General features: G+C 37.6%; 2 protein-coding genes across 3 annotated transcripts; both read left to right on the forward strand.

The window, feature by feature from the left end:
* Window positions 1–1,785: 1,785 nt before the first annotated feature.
* On the forward strand, window positions 1,786–3,872 carry LOC309476969 (sex-determining region Y protein-like; the record flags this gene model as incomplete). The annotated part of the gene is made up of 4 exons (XM_082140103.1): window positions 1,786–1,972; window positions 2,475–2,636; window positions 3,381–3,483; window positions 3,579–3,872. 4 exons carry the CDS (start codon window positions 1,786–1,788, stop codon window positions 3,688–3,690), a joined length of 564 nt encoding a protein of 187 aa, XP_081996229.1. The 3' UTR covers window positions 3,691–3,872.
* A 2,135-nt stretch (window positions 3,873–6,007) lies between these two features.
* Window positions 6,008–25,581, forward strand: tcerg1b (transcription elongation regulator 1b (CA150)). 2 transcript variants are annotated; one of them, XM_082141843.1, is made up of 20 exons: window positions 6,008–6,134; window positions 7,417–7,633; window positions 7,754–7,900; window positions 9,315–9,579; window positions 13,821–14,069; window positions 16,630–16,827; window positions 16,981–17,081; window positions 17,161–17,249; window positions 17,916–18,076; window positions 18,192–18,270; window positions 19,462–19,597; window positions 22,114–22,203; window positions 22,285–22,403; window positions 22,548–22,698; window positions 22,792–22,956; window positions 23,096–23,278; window positions 23,380–23,559; window positions 24,452–24,535; window positions 24,651–24,751; window positions 25,000–25,581. In XM_082141843.1, exons 1-20 carry the CDS (start codon window positions 6,088–6,090, stop codon window positions 25,199–25,201), a joined length of 2,964 nt encoding a protein of 987 aa, XP_081997969.1. In that variant the 5' UTR covers window positions 6,008–6,087; the 3' UTR covers window positions 25,202–25,581. The 2 variants fall into 2 exon arrangements, with proteins under 2 accessions (XP_081997969.1, XP_081997970.1); XM_082141844.1 differs by having other exon boundaries at window positions 18,195–18,270.
* The last annotated feature ends 38 nt before the right edge of the window (window positions 25,582–25,619 follow it).

Consider the following 25,619-nt stretch of genomic DNA (forward strand, 5'->3'; position numbering starts at 1 on the left):
AGGAACGGTCATTTGTACATTTCAATCATCATTGAATTGCACAGGATTATATGTTTTGCCCCACAATAAGAACTACTGCGCTTTTGATTGTAAAACTAAGCATTTAAATATCATCTTATGACGAATTATTGGGAGTGACGACTGCTATGTATATGCATATTATGCAAAGCTGTTATCCTATAAAAAATATAATTGATTTACATTACAAGCTATCAGAATTTCATCGTACTTTTTTAGGCTATATAAATAACATTGCACCAAACTGCATTATTGGCATAGGAAATTATGACAAAATGTTCATTTTTGGTTAAACTATCTTTTTAAGAGGACATGTGGAACTTTGAAAGTGGCTCACCTGACTTTACCCAAATAACGGTTTTATTAATATTATTATATATTTACTGTAGTCTGTTACAATAATAATCATTATTGTTACTTCGTTTTATTTGTTTAAATTCTGGAATAATGTGACCCGACAATAAAATTGACCCAAATACAATTTTAGATAAAAATCGGATGAGAATTTACGAATTGGTCTTTGTCAGATGACGTCAAACGCGCGAGAATCGATTATCTGACGTTTGTTTTTGTTCTCTTAAAGGATTCCACAACCGTTACTGTTGAGTTACACATGACAAACTAATGGACAGACACCCCAAAATGAGAGCGAGGTTGAGGTTCAGAGAAGCTAACGAAGGTTTAACAACTGATGAAGCGGAACCCAAATGTGCCGAAACTGAAGAAGATTGTGTTTTTATGGCTAATAGTTGGGTCGAAGCTCAACGAGTCGGTTACCGAACTGAAGTTGACAGTTTGACGACTCACAGACAAGGTCAACCACCGCATGAAGATTACAACCATACTGTCTATGATTACAACTCAGTCGACAGGTCGATGACAGGAGACGTTGGTATTGAAGAGGAATACGCTGACATATTTAACGTTATATGTCCACTTCATCCCTCGGATCAAGATTCACTGGAGATGGGAGATCACGCACTTTCCTCGTTAAACATTCCGCAGGTTTTTTCACCTAAAGACACGCATCAGTCATTTAATTATGATTTGTCCAGTTTTCCTACAGAAACCCATCAGCAATTCAGCGTGCCACCTTTTCAGATGGAAAACAATCAGCAAATCGGACATTCGTATTTTCCAATGGTAAACCATCAGCCGATTATCTTGGTGCCTTTTCCAGTGCTATACTATCAGCCAATCAGCGAGGCGCCATTTATGATAGTAAACCATCAACCAATTAGCGAGGCGCCTGTAAACAACCGTGAGCCAATCAACGAGGCTTCTGTCCAAGACTATAGCCAAGGACTCAACTCTACTCAGGCGACTTCAGGAGCAAGTAAGTTGATGGAGGAATATTTGCTCTGGACTAGAAGCGCCATTCTCTTCCTTTACATTTCTAAGTATTTCAAGCATTCATTTTAAAGTATAGCTATAAAGATAAATGCTACATTTAATTATTATACTTTTTTTGGTTCAAGATACGAGTTTTTAGCTTTAGGGCAAAAAGGAAATTCATTGGTTAAAGGGTTAGTTCACCCAAAAATGAAAATTATGTTAGTAATTAGTAATTACTCACCCTCATATTTTTCCAATTCATTTTTGGGTGAACTATCCCTTTAAGTGACACATTTACTTTATGACCTATGTGACCTTTTGCACGTTTATGACTTTGTGAAGTTTTCATGTGCATGCAGGTGCAGCATTACATTTGAACTGTTTTTGTGAGCAGAAAGTAAGGTGGCAAGAAAAGGTGGCATCAAAAAACCCATGAATGCCTTCATATTATGGGCAAAGATTCACCGAGCCACCTTGTCTAAGGCCAACCCTATTGCCAGAAACTGTGAAATCACTGTCCAGCTGGGGTTAGCATGGAACAAACTGTCTGAAGAGCAGAAGGAGCCATACTACGTGGAAGCACGTAAAATCAAGGCAGAACACTTGCGGAAGTACCCAGGTAATCGATGCGGGAATATTCAAAGACATTAAAGTGTCCCTATTATGCTATTTTAAAGGTTCCTAATTTTGTCTTCTACAATAGGTTTACATGCATCCAAGGTTAAAAAAAACACTTGAACACCTCCTTTCTCACAGTGTCTGAAACAGTTTGATGGATAAAGCAGTGGTTTTCAATCTTACTCCTGGGGACCCACTTATCTGATCTGCATATTTTGTATTTCTCCCTTATTTAACACACCTGATTCAGATCATCAGCTCGAGAGATCCATACACTGAACTGAGTGTGTCAGAAGAGAGAGACGTACAAAATGCGCAGTGTGTGGGGTCCCCAGGACTTCATTTATCATGTACTTTGGGACTTTGCGGACCTTTTACATTCACAAACCGATATATTACATGCTACATGAAAGGTAAAATTCGGGGGAAAAGCATAATAGGGATCAGAATCTCTTTTGAAACTGCTTCAGATTTCTTTTTCTCATTTTTCTGCATTAATACAGATTGGGTCTATCAGCCAAAGAAGAGTTCCGTCCCCAAAGCGCCGACGGCCATCCCTGCTGCGACCCAGATCTCCTCACTCTCCACTCTGACACGGGCACAGAGGTCTAACCCTTACCCATCAGTCAGAGATGTCATAGGCCAGAGCAGTCTAATTCCTCCAGGTTCTGCTACTTCTTTGTGTCCTTGTCTTTGAATATTACACGTTCAGTAAAAGTTAAAGGAATAGTTCGCTTAAAAATTCAAATTCTGTCTTCATTTACTCGCCCTCAAGTTGTCTCAAACCTGTATGAATTTCTCTCTTCTGCTGAACACAATAGAAGATGAATTTAACCAAACAGTTGATGGACCCTATTGACTTCCATAGTAGGATGGAAGTCAATGGGGTCCATCAACTATTTGGTTACTGACATTCTAAGTCGTAGACTTTAAAAAAGTCTAAGGGTCATATGCCCCTTAAATTTGATTTTAGTGAGTATATGCCTTAACATTACTGCAGTAATGATAGACACAGGTACAGTAGGTCTTTGAAACTGTCCAGATTGGCAGTAATAAACCCACCTTTATTGTCTTTATTGTGCTTGATATAAAATAAAAGGTGCTTTAAAAAGTCCTTGAATCATTGATTCAAGATTGGGAACCCTGTATGTAAGAACCTGTTTTATTTTTTCCAAGTTTTGCCAAGTTATAGTGTCTCTGAGCCCTCAAACTAATGATATTTCAGACATGATAAAAACACTAATTACACTAAACACTAATTAATTAAGCTTACAGATATTTTAAAGTTGTTGTTTTTTTTAAACCCTCCAGGAATTGAATTATTTGGATCATGACTGTTAATACCCTGCAAACATGATATGAAGCCAAAAAAAATTTTCACCCTAAAAATTTCACAATACTTTTGTCAGCCAACTTTAACCAAGGCATGGAGATGCATCAAGGTGTTACCAACCGTCTTCACTCCGCTCTTCCCTGCAAACCTCACATGACTGGACCGCAGATCTACCCAGAGTGAGATTGTATGTAATATTGTATTGTGTTTTTTTTTTTTGTTTTTTTTGTAAATATAAATTCTCAAATTAACATTTTATATATTTTTCTCACAGATCCATCCCACATTCAAACTATTTTAGCCATGTCACTGACTTCATGAGACACTATGAAGACCAGAGGCATGAGACGCTGACTTGTGAATATTCCCTCCATGATAATAATTAAGAGGAAAGTCTTTTCAATAATTCTAGACTTCTGGGTTTCTGTTTGTTCTTTTGCCTGGACTCGCAGAGAGTGTGTGTCCGTTTTCATATACCCACTGTCTCAGTAATTGATTGTTTTTTACAGGACATTATTTTAATTTTTTTTAAGGTTCTGTAAAAATAAAAATGTTTTGAATTTCCTGAAGTGTCTGCATGTTCATGAACAATGGACGGGAATGAGAAACATGCAGAATCTGTTATGAAACAGATCAGGCTCTGAATTGTGATTGCCAACAATTCATAAATGCCACTCAAGTGGCGTGTCACAGATTGAATTATTTTACCCTACTACCAGACCCAGACTTTTAATAATATGAAAGTCCATTGTAAATATATGTATTGCAACATCTTATTGCTAAATCTGACTGCTTGAGATGATTGATGATGATTATGAAAGATGTGATGTGCATAGAAAGACTGTTTTACATTTAACATCAATACGCATAACTACACAAATAGAACATTTAGGACATTGGAACAATACACTGGAACAACAGGTGAGTCAGCCCGTGACATCCTGTAAATTGAAAAATAATTACAATATTACTTAGATAAACAAGGTTGGGGTCAGTCAGAGGAGGAAAAAATAAATAAAACAATAAATAATAATAGATGTAAAGTACAATAATAAATTAAATGTATAATAATCATGATAAATAAAGTAAATGAAAAATGTATTAAACTAAAAATCAACAGTTGTACCTCAAAATGACTTTTCTGTTCAGTCTTTTAACCTTTAAATTAGCATTTTGAAGATTGTGAAAACAGTCCTTTTCTCTGTCCGAAACATGTAAAGGAGAGCAGACCAGTACTGTAAACTGGTTCAAATGCAGATCACTTGGCGACCTCCATGACCTGCAAAACAAGTTCCTTACCATCAATATACGTGTTTGGTCCAACAAAGTATTTGTGGCGTCCTTGCTGCAGAGTCTTCTCAACAAGTGCCCAAAGTTTGTCACGCTGCTCTCGATCCAGCGTGAGTCCACTGTGACACAGGCAACGAGATTTAAAGATGAACCCATCATCTTAGATTTGCACTTTTTATCTTTTGTCCTAGTCACACACACACACACAAACCTTTTTAAGTTTAATCACGAGTTTAATCACAGCACTACTAAGAACTATGTGTTGAAACTGATGACAGATAGTGGGATTTGTTAGCTAACAACAAGCAGTGCTGGGCAGATTACTTGCAAATTGTAATCCGTTGGGGATTACAAATTACATGATGAAAATTGTAGTTAGTGACGTAATCTAGATTACTCATTTTAGGTAATGTATTCGGACTACTTTTTGATTACTTTTGACCTCACTTGTCCTAACACTTAGATCTGAATGGGATTATTGTGTATTGATATATTAAAAGAGAGAGAGAGAGAGAAAATATTTTCCTAAAACATTACATATAATGCATTAAGCATTACATTATGCCAGTGTTTCCCAAACTAAGGTTAATCCAAAAACTTGTGAAAAAAGTTTAGAACTCTTGTGAAGAATGTTGGTAGACAGGTGACGGCACCAATTGACTTCATTCTTCAAAATATCTTCTTTTTAGTTCAACAGAACAAAGAAACATACAGGTTTGGAACAACTTTAGGATTAGTAAATGATGACAGAATTTTACTTTTGAACTATCTTTTTAATTTAAGTAGATAATCGTATGTTTCACTCCCATTTTTGTCGTTTCTCCTATTAAATCCAGTCCCGTCTGAAGTGAAGGTTGTCAGCAGATAGTAAAATGATGCTGCCACATTTTGGCTAAAAATCGAAGGAAGCATCACGTGACATTTGTGATTTTCAGACTTTTCCGGAATGCACTGAAAGACATTTAGATAAAATACCATTCCGTCTGTGCGTGCATACTTTTATTAAAAAATAAAAAATGTATTATTTTTATTTTTTTTATGGATGCCACATTTATATTTTTTGAAGAGCTGCAGAGATATTCAACTCAAGCCTTTGAGTTGTGATTTTTTACTTATGTAGTTTTAGATCAAGAAATAGGCTATCGCCATATGTTTAAAATATGTTTAGTAATCATACTAAGTTTTGTTTTTTGAAAATTTTAAAAATGCAGTAAGTTTTGTGTAATGGGTAGGTTTAGGGGTAGCCTAGGGTTAGTGTAAGCAAGGGGATCGAATGTAGAGTTTGTATAGTATAAAAACCATTACATCTATGGAAAGTCCCCATAAAACACGAAAACACAACGTGTGTCTTTATTTATTTATTCGATGCTGCGGTGTTTTGAGTTAATAACGCCAATAATGTCAAATCCAGCCAATGACGCAAAGGAAAGTGTGAGGAAGTGCTTCGCCAACAGGAAGTTTAGCTGAAGTGTGTTTGTTTAGTTTCTGGAGCGATGGCGGAGAACATAGAAGGAGAGAGCGCTGGACTGGCGGAGAACAGGTCAGATAACTACACTATAACATCCAGTATGACGACGCTAGATGTATATTCACGCAGAAATCGGTGCTTATTCATATCTTAGCTATGTAGCCAGCCTGTGTTACAGTGTGAGTGATGGGAAAGTCCGCTGGCGCAGTTTAGCGCAGTTAGCATTTTTGCTAGCTTCGTAAACGTACACTGTTTTTTTTATTTATCTGCGTGAATAGTTCAAACTTTAAAACGCAAGCTAAGCAAAACTGTTCGCCTCAGAACAACGCACTAGTTAAAACGAGAATATTTCCTGTTAGAAACTAATGGTGTGTTTGCAGTTGATGTGTTAGCTATGTCTGCTTTGCATGCTGACTTTAGCCCACCTGCATGTTTGTGTACGACAGTGGTCCTTTTTTATGCCATACTTATTTTGTTTATATTTAATTTGTGTTAAAATGAGTACTGAATAGAGAAAACAGGTGAGATTCATTTTAATGTCCGTAGGGGTTGATCAAAATCTTAATTTACGATATCTATATCTATCTGTCTATCTGTCTGTCTATCCATCTATCTCTATCTGTCTGTCTGTCTATCCATCTGTCTCTATCTATCTAGGCCTATCTGTCTGTCTGTCTCTATCTATCTATCTGTCTGTCTGTCTATCTATAGCCTATATATATATATATATATATATATATATATATATATATATATATATATATATATATATATATATATGAAATACCCAGTCCTCAGCCCTCTAAATTAATAAAAAAAAAAAAAAAAAATCCTGATACCTGCACAAAAAACCCTGACAACCATGAACAGAAGAAATATACTCATTCATACAGTCCTGATGGTAATACTGTTAAAAATCAAGTGTAACAACAAAAAAAAACTCTTATTGTGTGCAACTATTTATTCATACTTATTATACTCGTATTGCATAAAAAAATTTACAAAAAAATACAACACTTTTTATGAAGCGAAATAATTATTAGTTGTGTCTTAAGCCCCTTTCACACAGTGTTTGATTCCAGAAATTGCCATAGAATTGCTTGAGTGCCTTCTGTGTGAACGCAAACACGTCCCGAGATGGGGACCTTGTAACGTTGCTGGGATCAGTCCCGGTCGGAACGCGCCTCGCGTGAACAAAAGGCAGGGCCACTGCCGTCATATATCTAGGAGTTTATTTAGATAATTTCCCTAGACAACAATTTTGTTGTAGAGCTTTTAGTTTACTTAGTGGTGGTTTTGCATACCAATAATATTGGTAGTTTCAGATTTTTTTACTGCTTTTTTTTCTCCTCAGTATGGTGTTACGTTTTCGTAGCCCCGCTCCACCACCTAGCGCAGTTTTGCGAGGACCTCCTCCATTACTACGACCCCCACCTCCGCCCTTCGGCATGATGAGAGGACCCCCACCACCCCCTAGACCCCCTTTTGGTAGACCACCGTTTGACACCGGTATGCCACCTATACCCCCACCCGGAGCTATGCCCCCACCAATTGGACCTCCACACCTGCAGGTAGGAATTATTACAAAAATGCGATATTATATGTGCACTAAATGTTACTTTCAATCTCTGATAGTGTCTGATCTCTCTCTCTCTCTAGTGTCTAATAATCTAAGATTGTCTTTTTCACAGAGGCCACCGTTCATGCCCCCTCCAATGGGAAACATGCCTCCTCCTCCCGGGATGATCTTTCCGCCTGGAATGCCTCCATCACCAGGAACAACTTCAAGTTTGACTAGTGATGACATCTGGGTAGAGAACTCCACGCCAGAAGGAAAGGTGCTGAATGTCACTCGCCGATAGCTCTATTTTCATTGCGTTTGTAAATATAATATTTAAATTTAATAATTTACATCATTATTATAGTATTTTTAATGTAATCTTTTATTTCCTATTGGGTGGAAAAACCAAAGGAATATAATCATATCAGTTGGCTTAATTCATTGTGCTAATAGATGATTCCTTCAGTTATTTTCATGCCTAATTAAGCATGTTTAAATGTATTCTGTTCTATATTTCATCTACAGCGCACATTTAAAGCCGCTCCAGTGCAGTGGCACAGTAATCACATGACATTTTCCTGTGATAATGTAGGGAACCACTTATACAAAAATACGTAACAGTTCATGTTTTTACTTAGGCTGCAATTTAGTTTTAATCCAACAGACGTGTGTGTGCTGAGTAAGCTCAGATCAGAAATCAATTGCATGCAACAAGTGTCTCTCTCTCTCTCTCTCTCTCTCTCTCTCTCTCTCTCTACCATCAAGTAACGCTAGTAATATGTGCATCGTTTTACTTTCTATGCTATTCAAATATCTGACTGAACTACAAACATTCCAGCAATGTCTTTGAAAAAAGGGATGTACGCTCGAGCGTCTTATGAAATATGAAATGCACAGTGTGCTCAATCCTAATAAAATAGCTTCACTTCTGAATCGCTACATTATATTTCTCAGCAACAAGGGGGTCTGTGTTTGTCTGGACACAAACACTGTACTGTACAAATGCTGCATGGTATTGTTTTCTTGGTATCCGAGCATTTACAAATACACAAGCCCAGTATCAGGTCCGATACCGATACTGCTATCAGTGCATCCCTAATACACACACACATCTTTCAGAAAGATTTTTTTATTTATTTTTTTAATCAAAGTGGTAATTATAAGACACACACACTCTATAGATGTGTAAAACTTTTGCCCAAATCAGTCAAAATTGTCTTGTTGAAAAAAAAACATAAGTTGCATCGGCCACATTGTATTATTACATTTAGAAATAATGTAAATACCAATAAATAAAACATTTACAAACATTATCCTTTAAGTTTGATGGTATTCAGAACAGGAATGAAAAAAATAAAACGAACATACATTTTCATTACAAACAACATTTATTATAAACGGCAAGCAAAAAAAAAAAAAAATCTTATTCGGCACGAATCCAAACGCGTGCGCTTTGTGCATGTTTTGCGTGCTTGACTTTAATAACATTATAAGTTGCAGCACGTCTCAGATTAAAAAACTATTTATATTCTGGAAAATATGGCATATTCACTTTTCTTTTCTTTTTTTAAACCTTTTATAGCACTTGCTAATTAATCTGAATGGTGGTTGGACAACTAATCAACCATCCTGACCCAGTCCTAGCATTAGCGTCCTAGGACTTTTGAAACCTTTCTACTGTGCTCTTCCAGGTATATTTCTATAATTCCCGGACCCGCGAGTCGGCCTGGACCAAACCAGAGGGAGTGAAGATCATCCAGCAGTCAGAGCTCAATCCTCTAATGGCGGCTCAGTCTGGAGGAGCTGCAGCCGCTCCTGCTTCTACTGCAGCTAGCAGCGCTGCTACGGTTGTGACCGACTCGGTCTCCACGCAGAGCATGTCCCCCTCACACACCCTCAGCTCCAGTCCCGACCCCAGCACCAGTCCGGCCCCCAATGCCTCTCAAACCTCCACCAGTGAGTATTAAACACAGACGATGAGCTATGAATCATGTAATGGCCTGTTGTTCTCAACTTGGGGTTCGTGAGGGAACTGCCGGGGGTTTAATTAAATTAAATATAAAATTGAAATAAATAAATCAGGGCTCGAGAAAATGTGTTTAGGACGAACAGAAATATTCTCCAGGATGCCTACAGGACGAAAGACATTTTTGTATGCGTGTTCATTTATTACTAGCCTATTAGGGTAACTTACTTAGAAAATGCCAAAATTAACCGACCAAGCGCTGACTACAACGGAGCGTGTCTTCTCATGCTGTTACTATAGTTACTATCACTGGCCGACTACTCACCCGGAGACTTGTTTCGCGGTACATCTATCACATGGATTATTTTCACAGACGAAAACGAGACGATAACTAAATAAAAACTAGTTTTGAATGACAAAAACTATGACGAAAATCTATTGACATTTTCGTCAACGAATAAAAACTAGACAAAAATGTTAGATAGTGACGATTTGGGAAGCGATCCAGTCAGAACTGATGTCCTGCGTTTGTGGTAGATGCGCACATTTGTACTGTGACGTGCTGATCTACCCAGCGGCACACGGGTTGACATGCGCTGCATGTCTCATAAAACGTTAAAAAATGTAAACGTCTGGGAGAATATATATATATATATATATATATATATATATATATAGAGCAGACATATAGATCTGAATAAGAGAGACGACGCAAGAAAAGACGCAAGAAAAAACCCGTCTGATTGGACAAATACACACAACATTATGTCGAAATGTCCGTTTTGGAGAGTATTCACGTAAACTATGTCGGTTATGTCTTAAACAGTTGTGAGTGTATCGGATGTGCATCAGTGCAATTGGATCCGCACGTCATTGGACATGATCCGATGTCTTAAAGTGACAACCTAATGCGGTCTGTGTCCTTAATATTGATCAAGCAACAAAAGAAAAAGAGAAAAGCATTCACTGCTCGTTAATAGCTTTAATAAGGATTCATTATATTTAATTCATACAAATAAATATGTCTGCTGCTTGAAAGAATAAAGAATGATTATATTTTTGAGATATGTAGTCACCAGTATTTATTTGTTATTGTTTAATCCAACCAACTCAAAAACGTTTTTAACTGTATGTATTTTTCTCTTAATTTTTGAATGTAAAAAAAAACAAAACAAAAAAAACAATTTGTTCTGCATTAACACAAAAAAGCATTTAACTCCTGTTATTTTTTATTAAATCTGTTTTTTACCTGTTTATAGATAACTACTTTGAATGGAGCTAAATAAATATAATAATATATATCATAAACATTTTAATGGTGTTTTTATTATGTGACCAACAACTATAGATGATAATAACAAAGTGCAGAAACAACATGTTTATTTTGGGACGGTTGACATTCACTTTAGGACGGTTCAAATTGTTTTTCAGGACGGTTCCAGGACGGAGGTGAAAAAAGTTAGTCTGGAGCCCTGTAAATGTCTCTGTATACTTAATCAAACTAAAACTTGCAATTTATTTTCAGTGTGAGACAGCCCTTTATATATACACTCACCTAAAGGATTATTAGGAACACCATACTACTAATACTGTGTTTGACCCCCTTTCGCCTTCAGAACTGCCTTAATTCTACGTGGCATTGATTCAACAAGGTGCTGAAAGCATTCTTTAGAAATGTTGGCCCATATTGATAGGATAGCATCTTGCAGTTGATGGAGATTTGTGGGATGCACATCCAGGGCACGAAGCTCCCGTTCCACCACATCCCAAAGATGCTCTATTGGGTTGAGATCTGGTGACTGTGGGGGCCATTTTAGTACAGTGAACTCATTGTCATGTTCAAGAAACCAATTTGAAATGATTCGAGCTTTGTGACATGGTGCATTATCCTGCTGGAAGTAGCCATCAGAGGACGGGTACATGGTGGTCATAAAGGGATGGACATGGTCAGAAACAATGCTCAGGTAGGCCGTGGCATTTAAACGATGCCCAATTGGCACTAAGGGGCCTAAAGTGTGCCAAGAAAACATCCCCCACACCATTACACCACCACCACCAGCCTGCACAGTGGTAACAAGGCATGATGGATCCATGTTCTCATTCTGTTTACGCCAAATTCTGACTCTACCATCTGAATGTCTCAACAGAAATCGAGACTCATCAGACCAGGCAACATTTTTCCAGTCTTCAACTGTCCAATTTTGGTGAGCTCGTGCAAATTATAGCCTCTTTTTCCTATTTGTAGTGGAGATGAGTGGTACCCGGTGGGGTCTTCTGCTGTTGTAGCCCATCCACCTCAAGGTTGTGCGTGTTGTGGCTTCACAAATGCTTTGCTGCATACCTCGGTTGTAACGAGTGGTTATTTCAGTCAAAGTTGCTCTTCTATCAGCTTGAATCAGTCGGCCCATTCTCCTCTGACCTCTAGCATCAACAAGGCATTTTCGCCCACAGGACTGCCACATACTGGATGTTTTTCCCTTTTCACACCATTCTTTGTAAACCCTAGAAATGGTTGTGCGTGAATATCCCAGTAACTGAGCAGATTGTGAAATACTCAGACCGGCCCGTCTGGCACCAACAACCATGCCACGCTCAAAATTGCTTAAATCACCTTTCTTTCCCATTCTGACATTCAGTTTGGAGTTCAGGAGATTGTCTTGACCAGGACCACACCCCTAAATGCATTGAAGCAACTGCCATGTGATTGGTTGATTAGATAATTGCATTAATGAGAAATTGAACAGGTGTTCCTAATAATCCTTTAGGTGAATGTGTGTGTATATAAATATAAATAAATGATATATATATATATATATTTATGTAAGTATAAGTCCTATATGTATATCTCCACCAAATCAGCTTATCTTTGGAAAATTGCTTTATGCATTAAGATACATTCATATGTGATACACTGTTAACATCAGTCAATAAAGGTTTTTTAAAAAATAAATTTTAACTTAAGCTTTTAGAATTAAAACGTGGTATTATGTTTGAACGAAACTGCATATTTGTAATTTTAATAGAACTTGGGGCTGGTGGTGCTTGAAATGTTGGTTATTCAGTGTATATATAATAATAATAATTCCTAAAAAAAACAAACTAATTCTGATAAGATATTACTACTAATTCTACTACTAATAACAATATAAAACACGCTAAGATCTTATGAGCTGCTGGGTTAATGAATATTAATCACGTCTGCGTTCGCTAAAACTGATTTGCTGAAATCAAAATGGGGACGGTAATAGGTAAGCGCTTGCACATTAGTTCCACCTACTACTGAAGAAATGGCTTCTGCTTGTTCTTAAAGGCTGAATAATTCTAAGTGAACTCTGTTCTGACAGGAAAATACAACAAATAATATAATTTACATGTAGCTCGTCAATTCTACGTGACACATGTTAGACTTTCTCGCTCACGCTCTTTCTCTTTGCATGTTATCAAGTTATGCAAGTTATAAAACACTTCACAGTCTTCTGCATGAATGATAAATTCAGTATAGATTAATCCTTCTTAAAGCTTCTAACGTTATTCAGTCGAGCAGCGAGTGATTTTCGGTCTTTTGTTCTTTGATTAGCAGTAATGACTGACATCACAGCAGCAGGTTTATTAGGCTGCTGTCACTGTAAGACCTGACGCACGTCCTATTTTTCTCACAACTCTTTCACCAAAATAGGAATTTGGCATAAATTTGTGTTTTTGTCCATTCAAGCGCTGTCTGAATCAGCTTTCTGTGCGCTTGAGTGTGTGTGTGTGTGTGTGTGTGTCTCACACAGACAGGAGATTCACAGATACGCGCCAGTAGTAGCGCACTCTTTTGAGTCTTATCACATGAATAAGAGCGTGATCATATATTTTAACACTAGCCAAAGGATGACGGGAAAAAAACAGATGCTATGTTAATTGCTTTAAAATTATTAACACATTAAACTGAAAAAAATTATTGTGCGTTAATTTTGACGGCACTAATTTTATTTTTATAATTAGTTAAGATAATAATAATAATAAGCCACATGTAAGTGCAGCCCTATTATATTAAATCATTTTGAAATAAAAACAATCATAATAAAACCCTGACTCTTATCTAAGGGTTTGGTGGACAAAAAAGTTTGTGAACCCCTGATTTAAAAGATTGATAGTACTCATGACCAATATGATAAATCTATAATGTTTTGTCTTGATATCTTTAATCACTCATCCATTCTTTCCCTTTGCTTTGTTGTTGTTGTAGCGTCTGTTTCTGAGATGCCTCCAGTGGCCTCTACTCCTCCTGCTAGTGTAGGAGTGACCCCTGTTGCTGTGGTCAGTGTTCCTACAGTAACCGCTACAGTCACTGCAGTGCAGACCATGCCACTGTTGCATCAGAGTCTCCCTCCTGGCCTGTCTGTGGCTCAGCCAGCTGCTGCTATCCCAGCATTCCCCCCAGTCATGGTACCACCATTCAGAGTGCCTCTCCCTGGCATGCACATCCCACTGCCTGGTACGTAGAAATTAATTTCTTCTTGAAAGTTAGCCAAACAAGCCAGCAAATATAGTGGTGAGAACAGTTTCAAAAAGGCTATAATGTGTGCAATATATCCTCCAATAAGTATATACAGGCCTGGTTTCACATACCTCTTTTCCACCTACACAGTTACGGTGTAGGTTCCCTGCCTGTGTTTGTTCTTGAAACAATTTGTGCATTTCCACTGCAGAAAAGGTGGCTCCATGCCAGAAAGATCGGTTCAACTCCGACTTGCTGGTCTCGAACGGAGCAGGGGGGCGGAGAAATTCTGTCGCTGTCTATGGCGGTCTCGTTGAGCAATGTAATAACGTTGCACTACATTGTTCTTAAATCTAAATTTATAAAACTGTGCGCATGTGAGAGGCCCGAGAGCAAGTGAAACAACAGTTTGGGTTTCAATATATCTCCAAAAAGGACAGATGAGAGTACCAGGAGTTTATGCGAGCTGCCTGTACACTAGAATCACTCCCGGTACTCTGAACACCAACAAAAAAAAGCCGCTCTACCTGTACAAACACCTGAATGCACACTGTTTGATTTTAGACTGTTTATAGTCAGGTAAACAACATGTAGCAGTGTTACGTCACCATTCGTTCCTCAAGTCAAGTGGAAAAACATTGCCGGTTTGCGACAGGCTCCAGTTTGCCCGGCTAAGAACTGTCCGGGTTCAGCACAGGAACGTAAACAACGTCAGTGGAAAAGGGGTAACAGACAGGGCTTAGATTAAGCTTAGATCAGTTATGACATACAAGTAGCATGCCTTTAGCTTTTGTAAATGTGTTTTGGGAAAAAAAAATTACTGGTGTGCTGTGCATCTTGAGACAAATCAATGGCACTGACATATTTTAAGATTCAATTAAAACTGTTCACACATGTATTTTAGTCTGGGACTAGGCTTAAGCCTTGTCTGTGAAACCAGTACTGTGTTCTATTTGGTGCTTTTTGGTATTTGAGTTAGTGTAGACCGGAATAGAAACTAAACTTTATTAGTGGACTTGATTTACTCAATAACCAGTAGATGGCGCCCTCCTCTTACAAAGTGATGTGGACAGACTGCCTACACTTACACTCAGTGTTGCACACAACAAATATGAGGACATTTTAATGTCATGGAGATTAATAATCTTAAATCGTGGAAATTTCTACTGTGTATTACATTTTCTGCTTTGAAATGTAATGGTCACCCGAGTTTTCAGGGCCTATCTAATTTATTATTATTATTATTATTTAATTTTTTTCATGATATAATTTATGCTAATTCTAGTTCAGTTTTGACACCCCTTGGTTCCAGTTTCAGTACCATAGCAAAAAGTATTTAAGTATTTAAAGCTGCAGTCCGTAGTTTTTCCTATTTGTTGCCAATTTGCAATTACAATTATTTGCGAAATGATCAACTTTATGCAGGTTGTGCCTTGGCATGGCACGGCGCGGATGAATCCAATGTTTTGAGGAGAATGTGCGGCTGTCAGTCGCCGCACCGGTGTGGAAACTGTCATTCCGAATCACAGATTCTACTTTTTGGAAGTATGACCAACATAAGAATTTCATCTGAACAAGTAACATCCACTTTTGTTCTGACCAACTAAGGGGAAAAAAAGCATTGCAGTAAATCGCGCTGATTAAATCTAACGATCGCTTATCACGTGAAACCATGCAAATTATACTTTGTTCTCAAATTGTTAATGTTAACAACATCAGCATTGCGTGACTACATTTAATGCCCTTCCGATATTTATCCTTGTTTTCGCATGGGGCAGATGCAGTCTCTCTTTTTTCTGTTGCCACTCCGAAGTCTTTTGCATTTCACAATGGGTGAATCTCCAGTTGTCGCTGGTGATTGTCATTTGAATCTTTCTGGTCCGCCATCAAATTGATAAGTTTAATTATATCAAGTGCTGTGAGAAAAGACTATAAATCTCCACCTCCAACATCCTCACACGCAACATGGCCTACTAGCCGAGACACAGGTTCTTTATGTGTACAGATGTGACGTAATGACACAAAGACATGCTTGAATTTCCACCAGGAAATGGAAATCCACCAGTACCACTGGAATTAAAAACATGATTACAAGCTTACCGTTTTGAATTGAGCTAAGGCAAGCAGAGAGTTTTGAACACTGGCTGGTTATGTACTTGCTCAAATTTATTTTGGATAATTTTTAACCCAAAAAAGTTACGGACTGCAGCTTTAACTGTTTGAAGATAAAAAAAAATATATATATATATTAAATTAAGTTAATTATTAATGATATAATTTTACTATTATAAAATAATATATTAAAACATTAGCTTGTTGCCTTCAAATTTTTTTAATTTATAAAATATTGCTTTAAAAAGTTAGTAATAAAAGGAACACCACAAGGAAGAACAAAGAAACATCCTTTTATAATTCCAAGGATTATTATCCACCCCAGAAATCTCAATAACATCAGTTTTAAAAATCTGTCCATTCATCATGAAACTTCAAAAGATGTGGAAACCCTGTAGTATTTTCTTGAGGTTTGATCTGCTGAATGCAAATTTTTCATTTGCAGGGATGCCAGGGATGGCCCCACCTCTTGTACCCATGATGCATCACCAGCTAGCTCTCACTGCAGCTCCTGCACATCTAGTGGGGACTCTCTCACTTCCTGAATGGTCTGAGTACAAGACGGCTGATGGGAGGATCTACTATTACAACAATCGCACTCTGGAGTCCACCTGGGAAAAACCTGCTGAGCTAAAAGAGAGAGGTAAGCCAGACCTCATGTCTTTTTTTTCTTTCTTTTTTTCTGTTAACTTGACTATAGTTACACTTGACCATTAACATTTGTCAATTCAACATGTCGGTTTAGCACAGTGAGTCAATGTTATTTTCAGAAATATAACTTTATTTCTCTGAACAGATAAGAACAGTGACAAGGCTAAACATGGCCATAACCATGCTGATTCAGTTTTAAAGGATATAGACATGGAAGTCAAATCTGACTTTGGCAATTCTAAAGAGGTAAGTGTGAAGTGTGCAACTGATTTAGACTTGTTTTGAGGATTTAGGAAACATTATTGATAATGTTTTGATGTTGTAGTTGCCCAGGGAAGAAGATATGACAGAGGAGGAAAAAGCAGCACAGAAGGCTAAACCTGTTGCCACAAACCCAATTCCCGGTACTCCCTGGTGAGCCTTTTCATCTCTTCAGTGATTAAAGTCTTTAAAGGCCTCCTGAAATCAAAATTTAAGTTTTTTTTATCTTTTAGTATGAATATGTTGGCCTTAAAGTTATGAATAAGCTGGTGTGTTCCAAAACAATGACAATTGCATTTAGGAGATATAAGCATTCAAAACGTAGTCTCTCACTTCCGCTAAAATGGATCACAGATCCATGTTTTTGGATGACATCATCACGGACTTCAGCTTCTCATCACAACTTCTGTCCAATCAAATGCTCTGTAGAATCTAAAGCGTTTGTTGTGTTGCTCAAACGCTCGAGTTTTATTCTGTTTTCCAACTGTACGTTGGTTAAGAATGAAATGGCTAGAATTTATTCACACCTCTACTATTGAATCCAACGTATCAACAGCGCTCGGATTCACTTCCATCATGGTGCTGTCAAGTACGAATTGCAGTCTGAGGTAAACTTAAACACAAAGGGGGCGGGGGAGCCATTCAATATGTCCCGCCTTAGCTTCCTGTTTCAGTGGAAATTACATCAACGCATCATACAAAGCTGTGCGTTCCAAGGCACTTCAGTGGGCCTTTAATGTAAAGTCTTTAATGTAAAGTCATTAAAGTACCATTTTTAATGTAAAGTTACAGTAAAAATTATACATATTTGTGTTTTAGGTGTGTGGTCTGGACTGGAGATGACCGTGTGTTTTACTACAACCCCACCACACGACTGTCCATGTGGGACCGACCTGAGGAGCTGGTGGGCCGTGCTGATGTGGACAAATACATTCAAGAGCCCCACCACAAAAGGGGCCTAGATGACAACAAGAAAATAGGTAAAACGCACTGTGATTTGCACTGCATACATTTTCAGCTTGCTTTTAAACTTTGATTCTTGGTCCAGAGTACAGTAACGCAGCAAAAGAAGACGAACTCTTTTATTTCTCACAGCAGGTTTCATCAAAGAGGAGATTGAAACAGCCATAGAGGACACACTGGACGATGAGCCTTCTAAGGCTAAGAAGAGAAAGTAAGTACCATCGGCTCTCAGCAGGAACCATAAGGGGCCGAGCACTCACACCTGCAGAACACCTAACTTTTGTATTATACAGAAGAAACTGGAAGCATCACGAAAACTTTATTTCTAATCATATGAAGAGATAAGAAAATGAGGCTGCTTCCGTTTAGGCCCTGAGCAAAAACATGTTGAATGGACTGTTTTGTGTCACAGGTAAACAAATTGTCGGCGCTTTTTTTTTTTCTTTTTTTTTTTTTTTTTTTTTTTGCACCCAATGCTGACTTGTCTTAGCAGTGGTAATCTTTAGTTTGGGTCTTTGAAAAGTGGTGACTCCATAACGTTTACCAAATCAAATCAGTCACTGTTTCCCATCAGTGCCCTTCACGCCTGCCTCCCCCTGACCCCAAACAGTGGTCCTGTTGCACAGGGGACTATTTTTCAGGGAACGCTTCTAAGCTCTGGCGATGCCAACGTGGGCCTCCAAGGTAACCCACCTTGTTTGACCTCTCTCTAGCCTCCATTAGGCAAACCCCAGTGAACCAATCAAAACTTCAGCCCTTCAGTGATGTGTATTAATGTAATAAAGGTTTTGGGATTTGTTTTCAAGAACCGAAAGCAAAAATACCAATATATTTGTACTTGACTGCATTCTCCCTTATAAAACGCGAAATAACTCGATGAAAGGATTGCATGAATAATGCAGTCCTTAGACTTTAAACACACCTTCTCAAATACAAATTAATTTGTTTAGTAGGGATATCAAAGTAACGCATTCTGTTAATTAAGCATAGTTTAATAAATATACACTTAGTTTGTTTCGACATGAACTTTTATGAAATTTGACTAGTCACAACAGTTTCGTTCTGTTTTGAGCAATTTCTAGAAGTATGCTTTCTATCCTTAAAAGGAACCAAATGCATTGTGTTAACTACAAAAAGTTTAGAAGATTTAAATATTTTAATCGATGGACGGCTCTAGTAAATAGATTACAGAAATGTAAATTCTCTCAATTTAATAGAAAAATCTTCAGTATTTAAGTCAGGTCACATTTATTTACATAGCGCTTTTTACAATACAGATTGTTTCAAAGCAGCTTTACAGAGATAACAGGATTTTTTTATATTTTTTTTTAAAGAAGCACTTTACAATTTATTTACAAGCAAAACAAAAAAGTAACAAAATTCTGAAATGTTCCTCTGACAGGAAGGACGATGTGAAGGAGGCTGACGCAGAGAAAGACGCGGCCATGGAGGCCGAACTGAAGGCCGCTCGTGATCGGGCCCTGGTGCCCCTGGAGGCCCGCATGAACCAGTTCAGGGACATGCTGCTGGAGAGAGGGGTAAAACACTTCAATCCAACGCAATACTCTAACCAGCTCTGTAATGTTAGACACATAAATCTGAATGGAAGCCCATCAAGGTACAATCTTAAGTTCATTCTTGTTACTATTATTCTTTAATATTATGTAATATAGTCTTAAATTCCTTTCTGCTCATTCTGTCACTCCCGTTTTCTTACCTGTTATTTCTGAATTGCTTTAAAGTCGTGTTAAATGATGTGCTTGACTATAGGGATGGGCGGTATGACCAAAGTATTTATATTACAGTGATTATATTGTGATAACTCATTATAAGAGTTAATCTGGAAATTCAATGACAAAAAGTCTGAAATCGGCCCATATATGCTCATTCACGATTTCCTAAATTTGTCCACTAATTTAGTCCAGTTGATGTACTGGGCAGTACAGGGAATGAAAATAAGTGAATTTGGACGAATGCGTTGGAAAGGCTGCTGCATAGTTTTTGCTTTGTCAATGGAGGAGAACCTTCTGTAGTACAGGGAGATTTCAGAAGTAAAAATAGTGACTTGGATAATTAAAATCAGATGATTTCCTATTGATTCATTAGAAAGTGTTAGAATAGCAATGAATAATGAAAATGAAACTGTAAAAAAATTAAAATAATATAGGCAACAATATTACAGTACCTTTTGATACTGAAGTCCTCCAGTTTTGTTTTTAATAGTCGATTAGTGAGACTCAAGATGGCACCATCAAACAAGAGAGAGCGAGTTCACAGTGTGATACGAGAGATATGAACGAATCAAATACGTGGATGAGCCGTGCGTTATACAGCAGAGTAGGGCTGTACTCAACCAAAGAAAATCTTGGTCGACTGAAGTCCTGAAATTTTCGACTAAAAATGACGGTAGGAAAAAAAAAAAGTTAAATTAATTAGATGCGCACTGTGCGCAGTACTTGGTAGCCTTGTTGTTCGCCTAAATGAATTATAAATAAACATAAAAAACTAGTAGGCTATTTGCAGTATATTAAATCGTTTTTGACCTAATTATTTTGCACTGAAATGAGTCTGACACTCGAGTCTGTCGGCTCTGACAGCGTTGCATCACGTGCACCTGCGCAATATCATAGCTTATGATTTCCGAAAATAGTACTATGTTGTCAACTAGTGATATCATCACAAGAACTGTTGAGGAATATGCAACATAATTTAGACAATTATTTTTGTCATATATTATAATAATAAGTTATAACTGTCAGACACTATCATTTCACCGTGCATGTCCTCACACCGAGCGAGGCTGAACATGAGCTCAGCTTCGCAGCTGAGACACGAATAGACTATTAACTTAAAGCTTTTACTCTTAATAAACACAAAAGGCATGTCCACTTTAAATAAAAAATAATATTTATTAAACAAACCAGATCAAGAGCAGAAACGAAATAAAGTGCATAACTGAAAAATAAAGCATCCTCGGCTCAAAACTAACACAACCAACAGCACAGCGCAATTGCGCATTAGGCTCCAAATATTTTTTTTTTTAAAGTTAGGTTATCACACTAAAACATTGAAATATGCAAATTCTGATATGTTCATATAGCCTACTCAAAACAGACAGGGCAAGCTAACGCAGACAAGTGAGCTTACCACTTTTAGATGATATGTCATGTTTGCTGCATAGACTGTAAAAAATAGGTTTGTCGTCGAGCTGTGGAAAACTGTTGCTTGCAAACTTTGCATTCGACCTTTTTCCTGTTATCAATTTTAACAAAATGCTGCCACACTGTCGAGAAGAGGACTGACTATTAAACGCTCTCACAATTAAATAAATAATATGGGTTGGGCTAATCCAAAAAAGGTGAAAACAAGGGGGGTGTTCTGAAGACAGACTGTTACAGTGAAACAAGGGTACTCTGAAAACACCCCCATTAGCAGTTAGTGCTTTCCACCTGATGAAATGAGCGCGCCTCAGCGCGGCAAAACTGATGAAATAAACACGGCAAAACTGATGAAATGAACGCGGCAAAAAATCGACCAATCAGAATTTTGGTCGAACCAGAACGTATCGACCAATTAATCGACTAATCGACTGGGACAGTACAGCCCTAGCTTATACTGACGAATCAAGAGTCATACCACCCAGTCCTACTTGACAGTAGTGTCCGTGCCCTCTCTGTTCACTGTTCATACTGGAACCTCTATCTGTCTGATTTATAAAAAAAAAAACTTTGGTCCTACATAATAGTAATTATTTGGCATTTCAAGCAACTATCACAGTAGAATGTAATGTTGCATTGAGTACTTCGTGTTGATTGATTTTTATTTTTCATCCATGTCTATCAGTGTTTTGCAGTAGTGTAACTGTAGGTGATTTGATGTAGATTTGTGTATCATTGTAATTTTGTATGTTGTTAAAGGAATGTTGTGGGTTCAACACAAGTGAAGTTTGTATGTATGTCACATATGATGATTAACTTGAATGAAGTGTTGTTTTAACATTATTGGAGGATCTGTTCGTTGGTAAGCCATCTTTCTGCCCACTTCATACCTGCAGGTTTCAGCTTTTTCCACTTGGGACAAAGAACTGCACAAGATTGTGTTTGACCCTCGATATTTGCTGCTCAACCCCAAGGAGAGGAAACAGGTGAGAGCGACTGGTGTTTGCTGGTTTGCTGAATGAGCAGAAGTGAGCAGCTTTGTGAATTTGTCTCCATTCACTGTGCAGGTGTTTGATCAGTATGTGAAGACTCGTGCTGAAGAAGAGAGGAAGGAGAAGAAGAATAAACTCATGCAGGCTAAAGATGACTTCCGAAAGATGATGGAAGATGCCAGATTTCACATTAGGTCAGGCCTTCTCTACATTTCGAGTGTTTAGCACTAAATAAAGGTCTGGTTTAACCTGCAGATATGCATCTGAATACCAAGTGTAAACCGATTAGATTGACAGACTAAAATGTCACACGTGTTAATTTCCCTTTTACTTTTTAGGACCACATTCAGTGAGTTTGCAGCAAAACACTCCAAGGATCCTCGTTTCAAGGCCATTGAGAAGATGAAGGACAGAGAAACCATGTTCACAGAGTTTATGGCAGCCTTGAGAAAGAAGGACAAAGAAGACTCCAAAAACAAAGTAGAAAAGGTATGTCACCGGCCCTCCCACAACCACCCTGAAATCACCACTTGCACTTACTATATTCTGTTAAGCTCTGACAACTTGTGTTTCTGGCTGCAGGTGAAACAGGATTTCTTCGATTTGCTGTCAGACCACCATGTGGACGTCTCTCAGCGCTGGAGCAAAGTGAAGGACAAGCTGGAGACGGACCAGCGCTACAAAGCTGTGGAGAGCTCAGCTGCTAGAGAAGAACTGTACAAACAGTATGTGGAGAAGCAGGCGAAGGTCAGAAGGATGCTCTTATTGTGCATGGGGCATTAGGACAGGGACCACTTTTATCGTGACACAACCAAGGCGAGGTGGAAAAATACGAACCAATAATATCATGATGAGAAAAACGCATGCTTGTCTTTGTGTTGTGTAGAACGTGGATGCGGATGCGGAGAAGGATCTGGAGCGGCAGGCTCGCATCGAGGCCAGTCTGAGGGAGAGAGAGCGGGAAGTGCAGAGAGCTCGATCGGAACAGACCAAAGAGATCGACAGAGAGAGAGAACAGCATAAACGAGAGGAGGCCGTCCAGCACTTCAAAGCTCTCATGTCAGATATGGTCAGTGCTGGCTCACTCTGAAGAATTATATTGTAAATCTACATTGTATTAAATATACATTTTTCTCAATTTTTTGTTGTCTCTTGTGTGTTCACATATAGGTACGGTCAACGGATGCTTCCTGGTCTGAAACGAGGCGCAACCTGCGTAAAGACCACCGGTGGGAGTCGTCATCTCTGCTGGAGAGACATGAGAAGGAGAAACTGTTTGAAGAACATGTGGAGGCTCTTACCAAGAGGAAGAAAGAACATTTCAGGCAGCTGTTGGATGAGACCTCTATGGTGAGACAAGGCTCACAACAACAACAACAATATTTATATAATGTGTATATAATAATATCAAAATATTATTATAATTATTATTATATACATTACATAATAATAATTCTAATCCTAGAATAAATATATATGTTATTACACAGGCATATAGTAACAATATTAATATATTGTTATTATATACTTCTATACTTAGAATTATGTAATACTACTATTATTATTATTAATTTACTTAATATTTAATTATACAGTAATAGTGTGAATATGTATATAATACTTGCTGTTACTAGATGCTTGTATAACAACAACAATATTAATATATTATTTATTATATAATATAATTATATTTAATATTTAATTAATATATTTAGGTTTTTATATAGATATAGAGAGAGAGAGATTACAGTCAGAGTATATTAGTTGTATGCCTTATTTTATATTAATAACTAAAGTATAAACAAATATATATCTTATAAAATGTATATAATTATTGTTATTATATGCTCATAATAACATCAACAAATTGTTAAAATTATATAAATAAAAATGTGTTTTATATACTTATATATTTAACAATATTTATATACACACACACAAAATATATATCCGTTACTATCATGATAATGTTATAATAATTATTATAGAAAATTAAATGTTCACTACATGTACCAAAATGATTTGGATAAAAGGGTCTGCTAAATGTATCTTACTGAGTTTTGAAAAAAATTTAACGTAAAAAGTTTTTAATAGATGGTTTGTATCTGAACAAAAAAAGGACAAGAGATGGATATTATGATTTCCTATTTAATGGATGTATCAAATGGATTATTAAAACCTTAAATCTGTATCTGTGGGTTGTCCATGTGTTCACGTTGCTTCTGTAACCATTTAATCCTAGATCACCTTAACCACCACATGGAAAGAGGTGAAGAAGATCATCAAAGATGACCCACGCTGCATCAAGTTCTCCAGCAGTGACAGAGTGAGTTCAATTATTTGGTTGTCATATTATTCATTATGTTGTCATTATGTCTTATTTGATGCCACTTTTTGCCTTGGCATCAACTTTTTGAAACGTTCTTTCTTTCATCTTCTAGAAGAAACAGCGGGAATTTGAAGATTATATAAAGGACAAATACATCACAGCCAAAGCTGACTTCCGAACTCTACTGAAAGAAACTAAATTCATCACGTATAGGTATGCACATCACTTTCATTTAAAAAAATGGGGAATATTATTTTGTCTTGACTGACTTGCAAACTATTATTTTCACTGACTTGCTTTTGTGAAACACAGAAGTCAGTCTTACAGGTTTGTGAGGACATGAGTAACTTTAAATGAAAATCTGTCATTTATTCAATGTAACTAGCCTCATTAGCAACCTTAATCTTCTAGAATTTAAACTTGGTCACTTCTAAAGCTGTCGAGCTTTGTGTTCTCTGTAGATCACGGAAGCTGATCCAGGAGTCAGACCAGGCCCTTGGTGATATTGAGAAGGTCCTTCAGAATGATAAACGTTACCTGGTCCTAGACTGCGTCCCGGAAGAGCGCCGCAAACTCATCATGTTCTACATCGAGGACCTGGACCGCCGGGGACCCCCTCCTCCCCCCACAGCCTCTGAACCCAGCCGTCGCTCCACAAAGTGAAGCCGTAGTGGACTTCAGAGGACTGAGCATGAGCCTGCACAGTGTTAAACACGTGTATTTCTGAAATGTCTGTTATCTTCTCAAACTGCAAGATGATTCCCTGTACGGCCACTAGGTGTAGGCTAGCACAAGGCAAACTGTCAATCAATGAACTTCAGTGGTCAGGCAGGGAATGTTTGTACATGTCACACTGCAGCCTCTCGTGAGCATCAATTGTAGCAGGCTAATATGACAGGTCAGTGCGGAAAGGGTGTGAAATAAGTTGTGTACCCTTCAGTACATGTGTATGTGAAAAGTTTCTTAAAGTGGTTTGATTTGGGCTTGTTGCTATATTTCTGTGTTGACTGGAAATAAATGCAACCTTTTTGTTTTGTTTTTTAGCAGTTGTGTTCTGATCTTGTCTTTTCTCAGTCCATGA

Source organism: Leuciscus leuciscus (genome assembly GCF_965113295.1).
Source record: "Leuciscus leuciscus genome assembly, chromosome: 16".
Classification (NCBI taxonomy): Eukaryota; Metazoa; Chordata; class Actinopteri; order Cypriniformes; family Leuciscidae; genus Leuciscus; species Leuciscus leuciscus.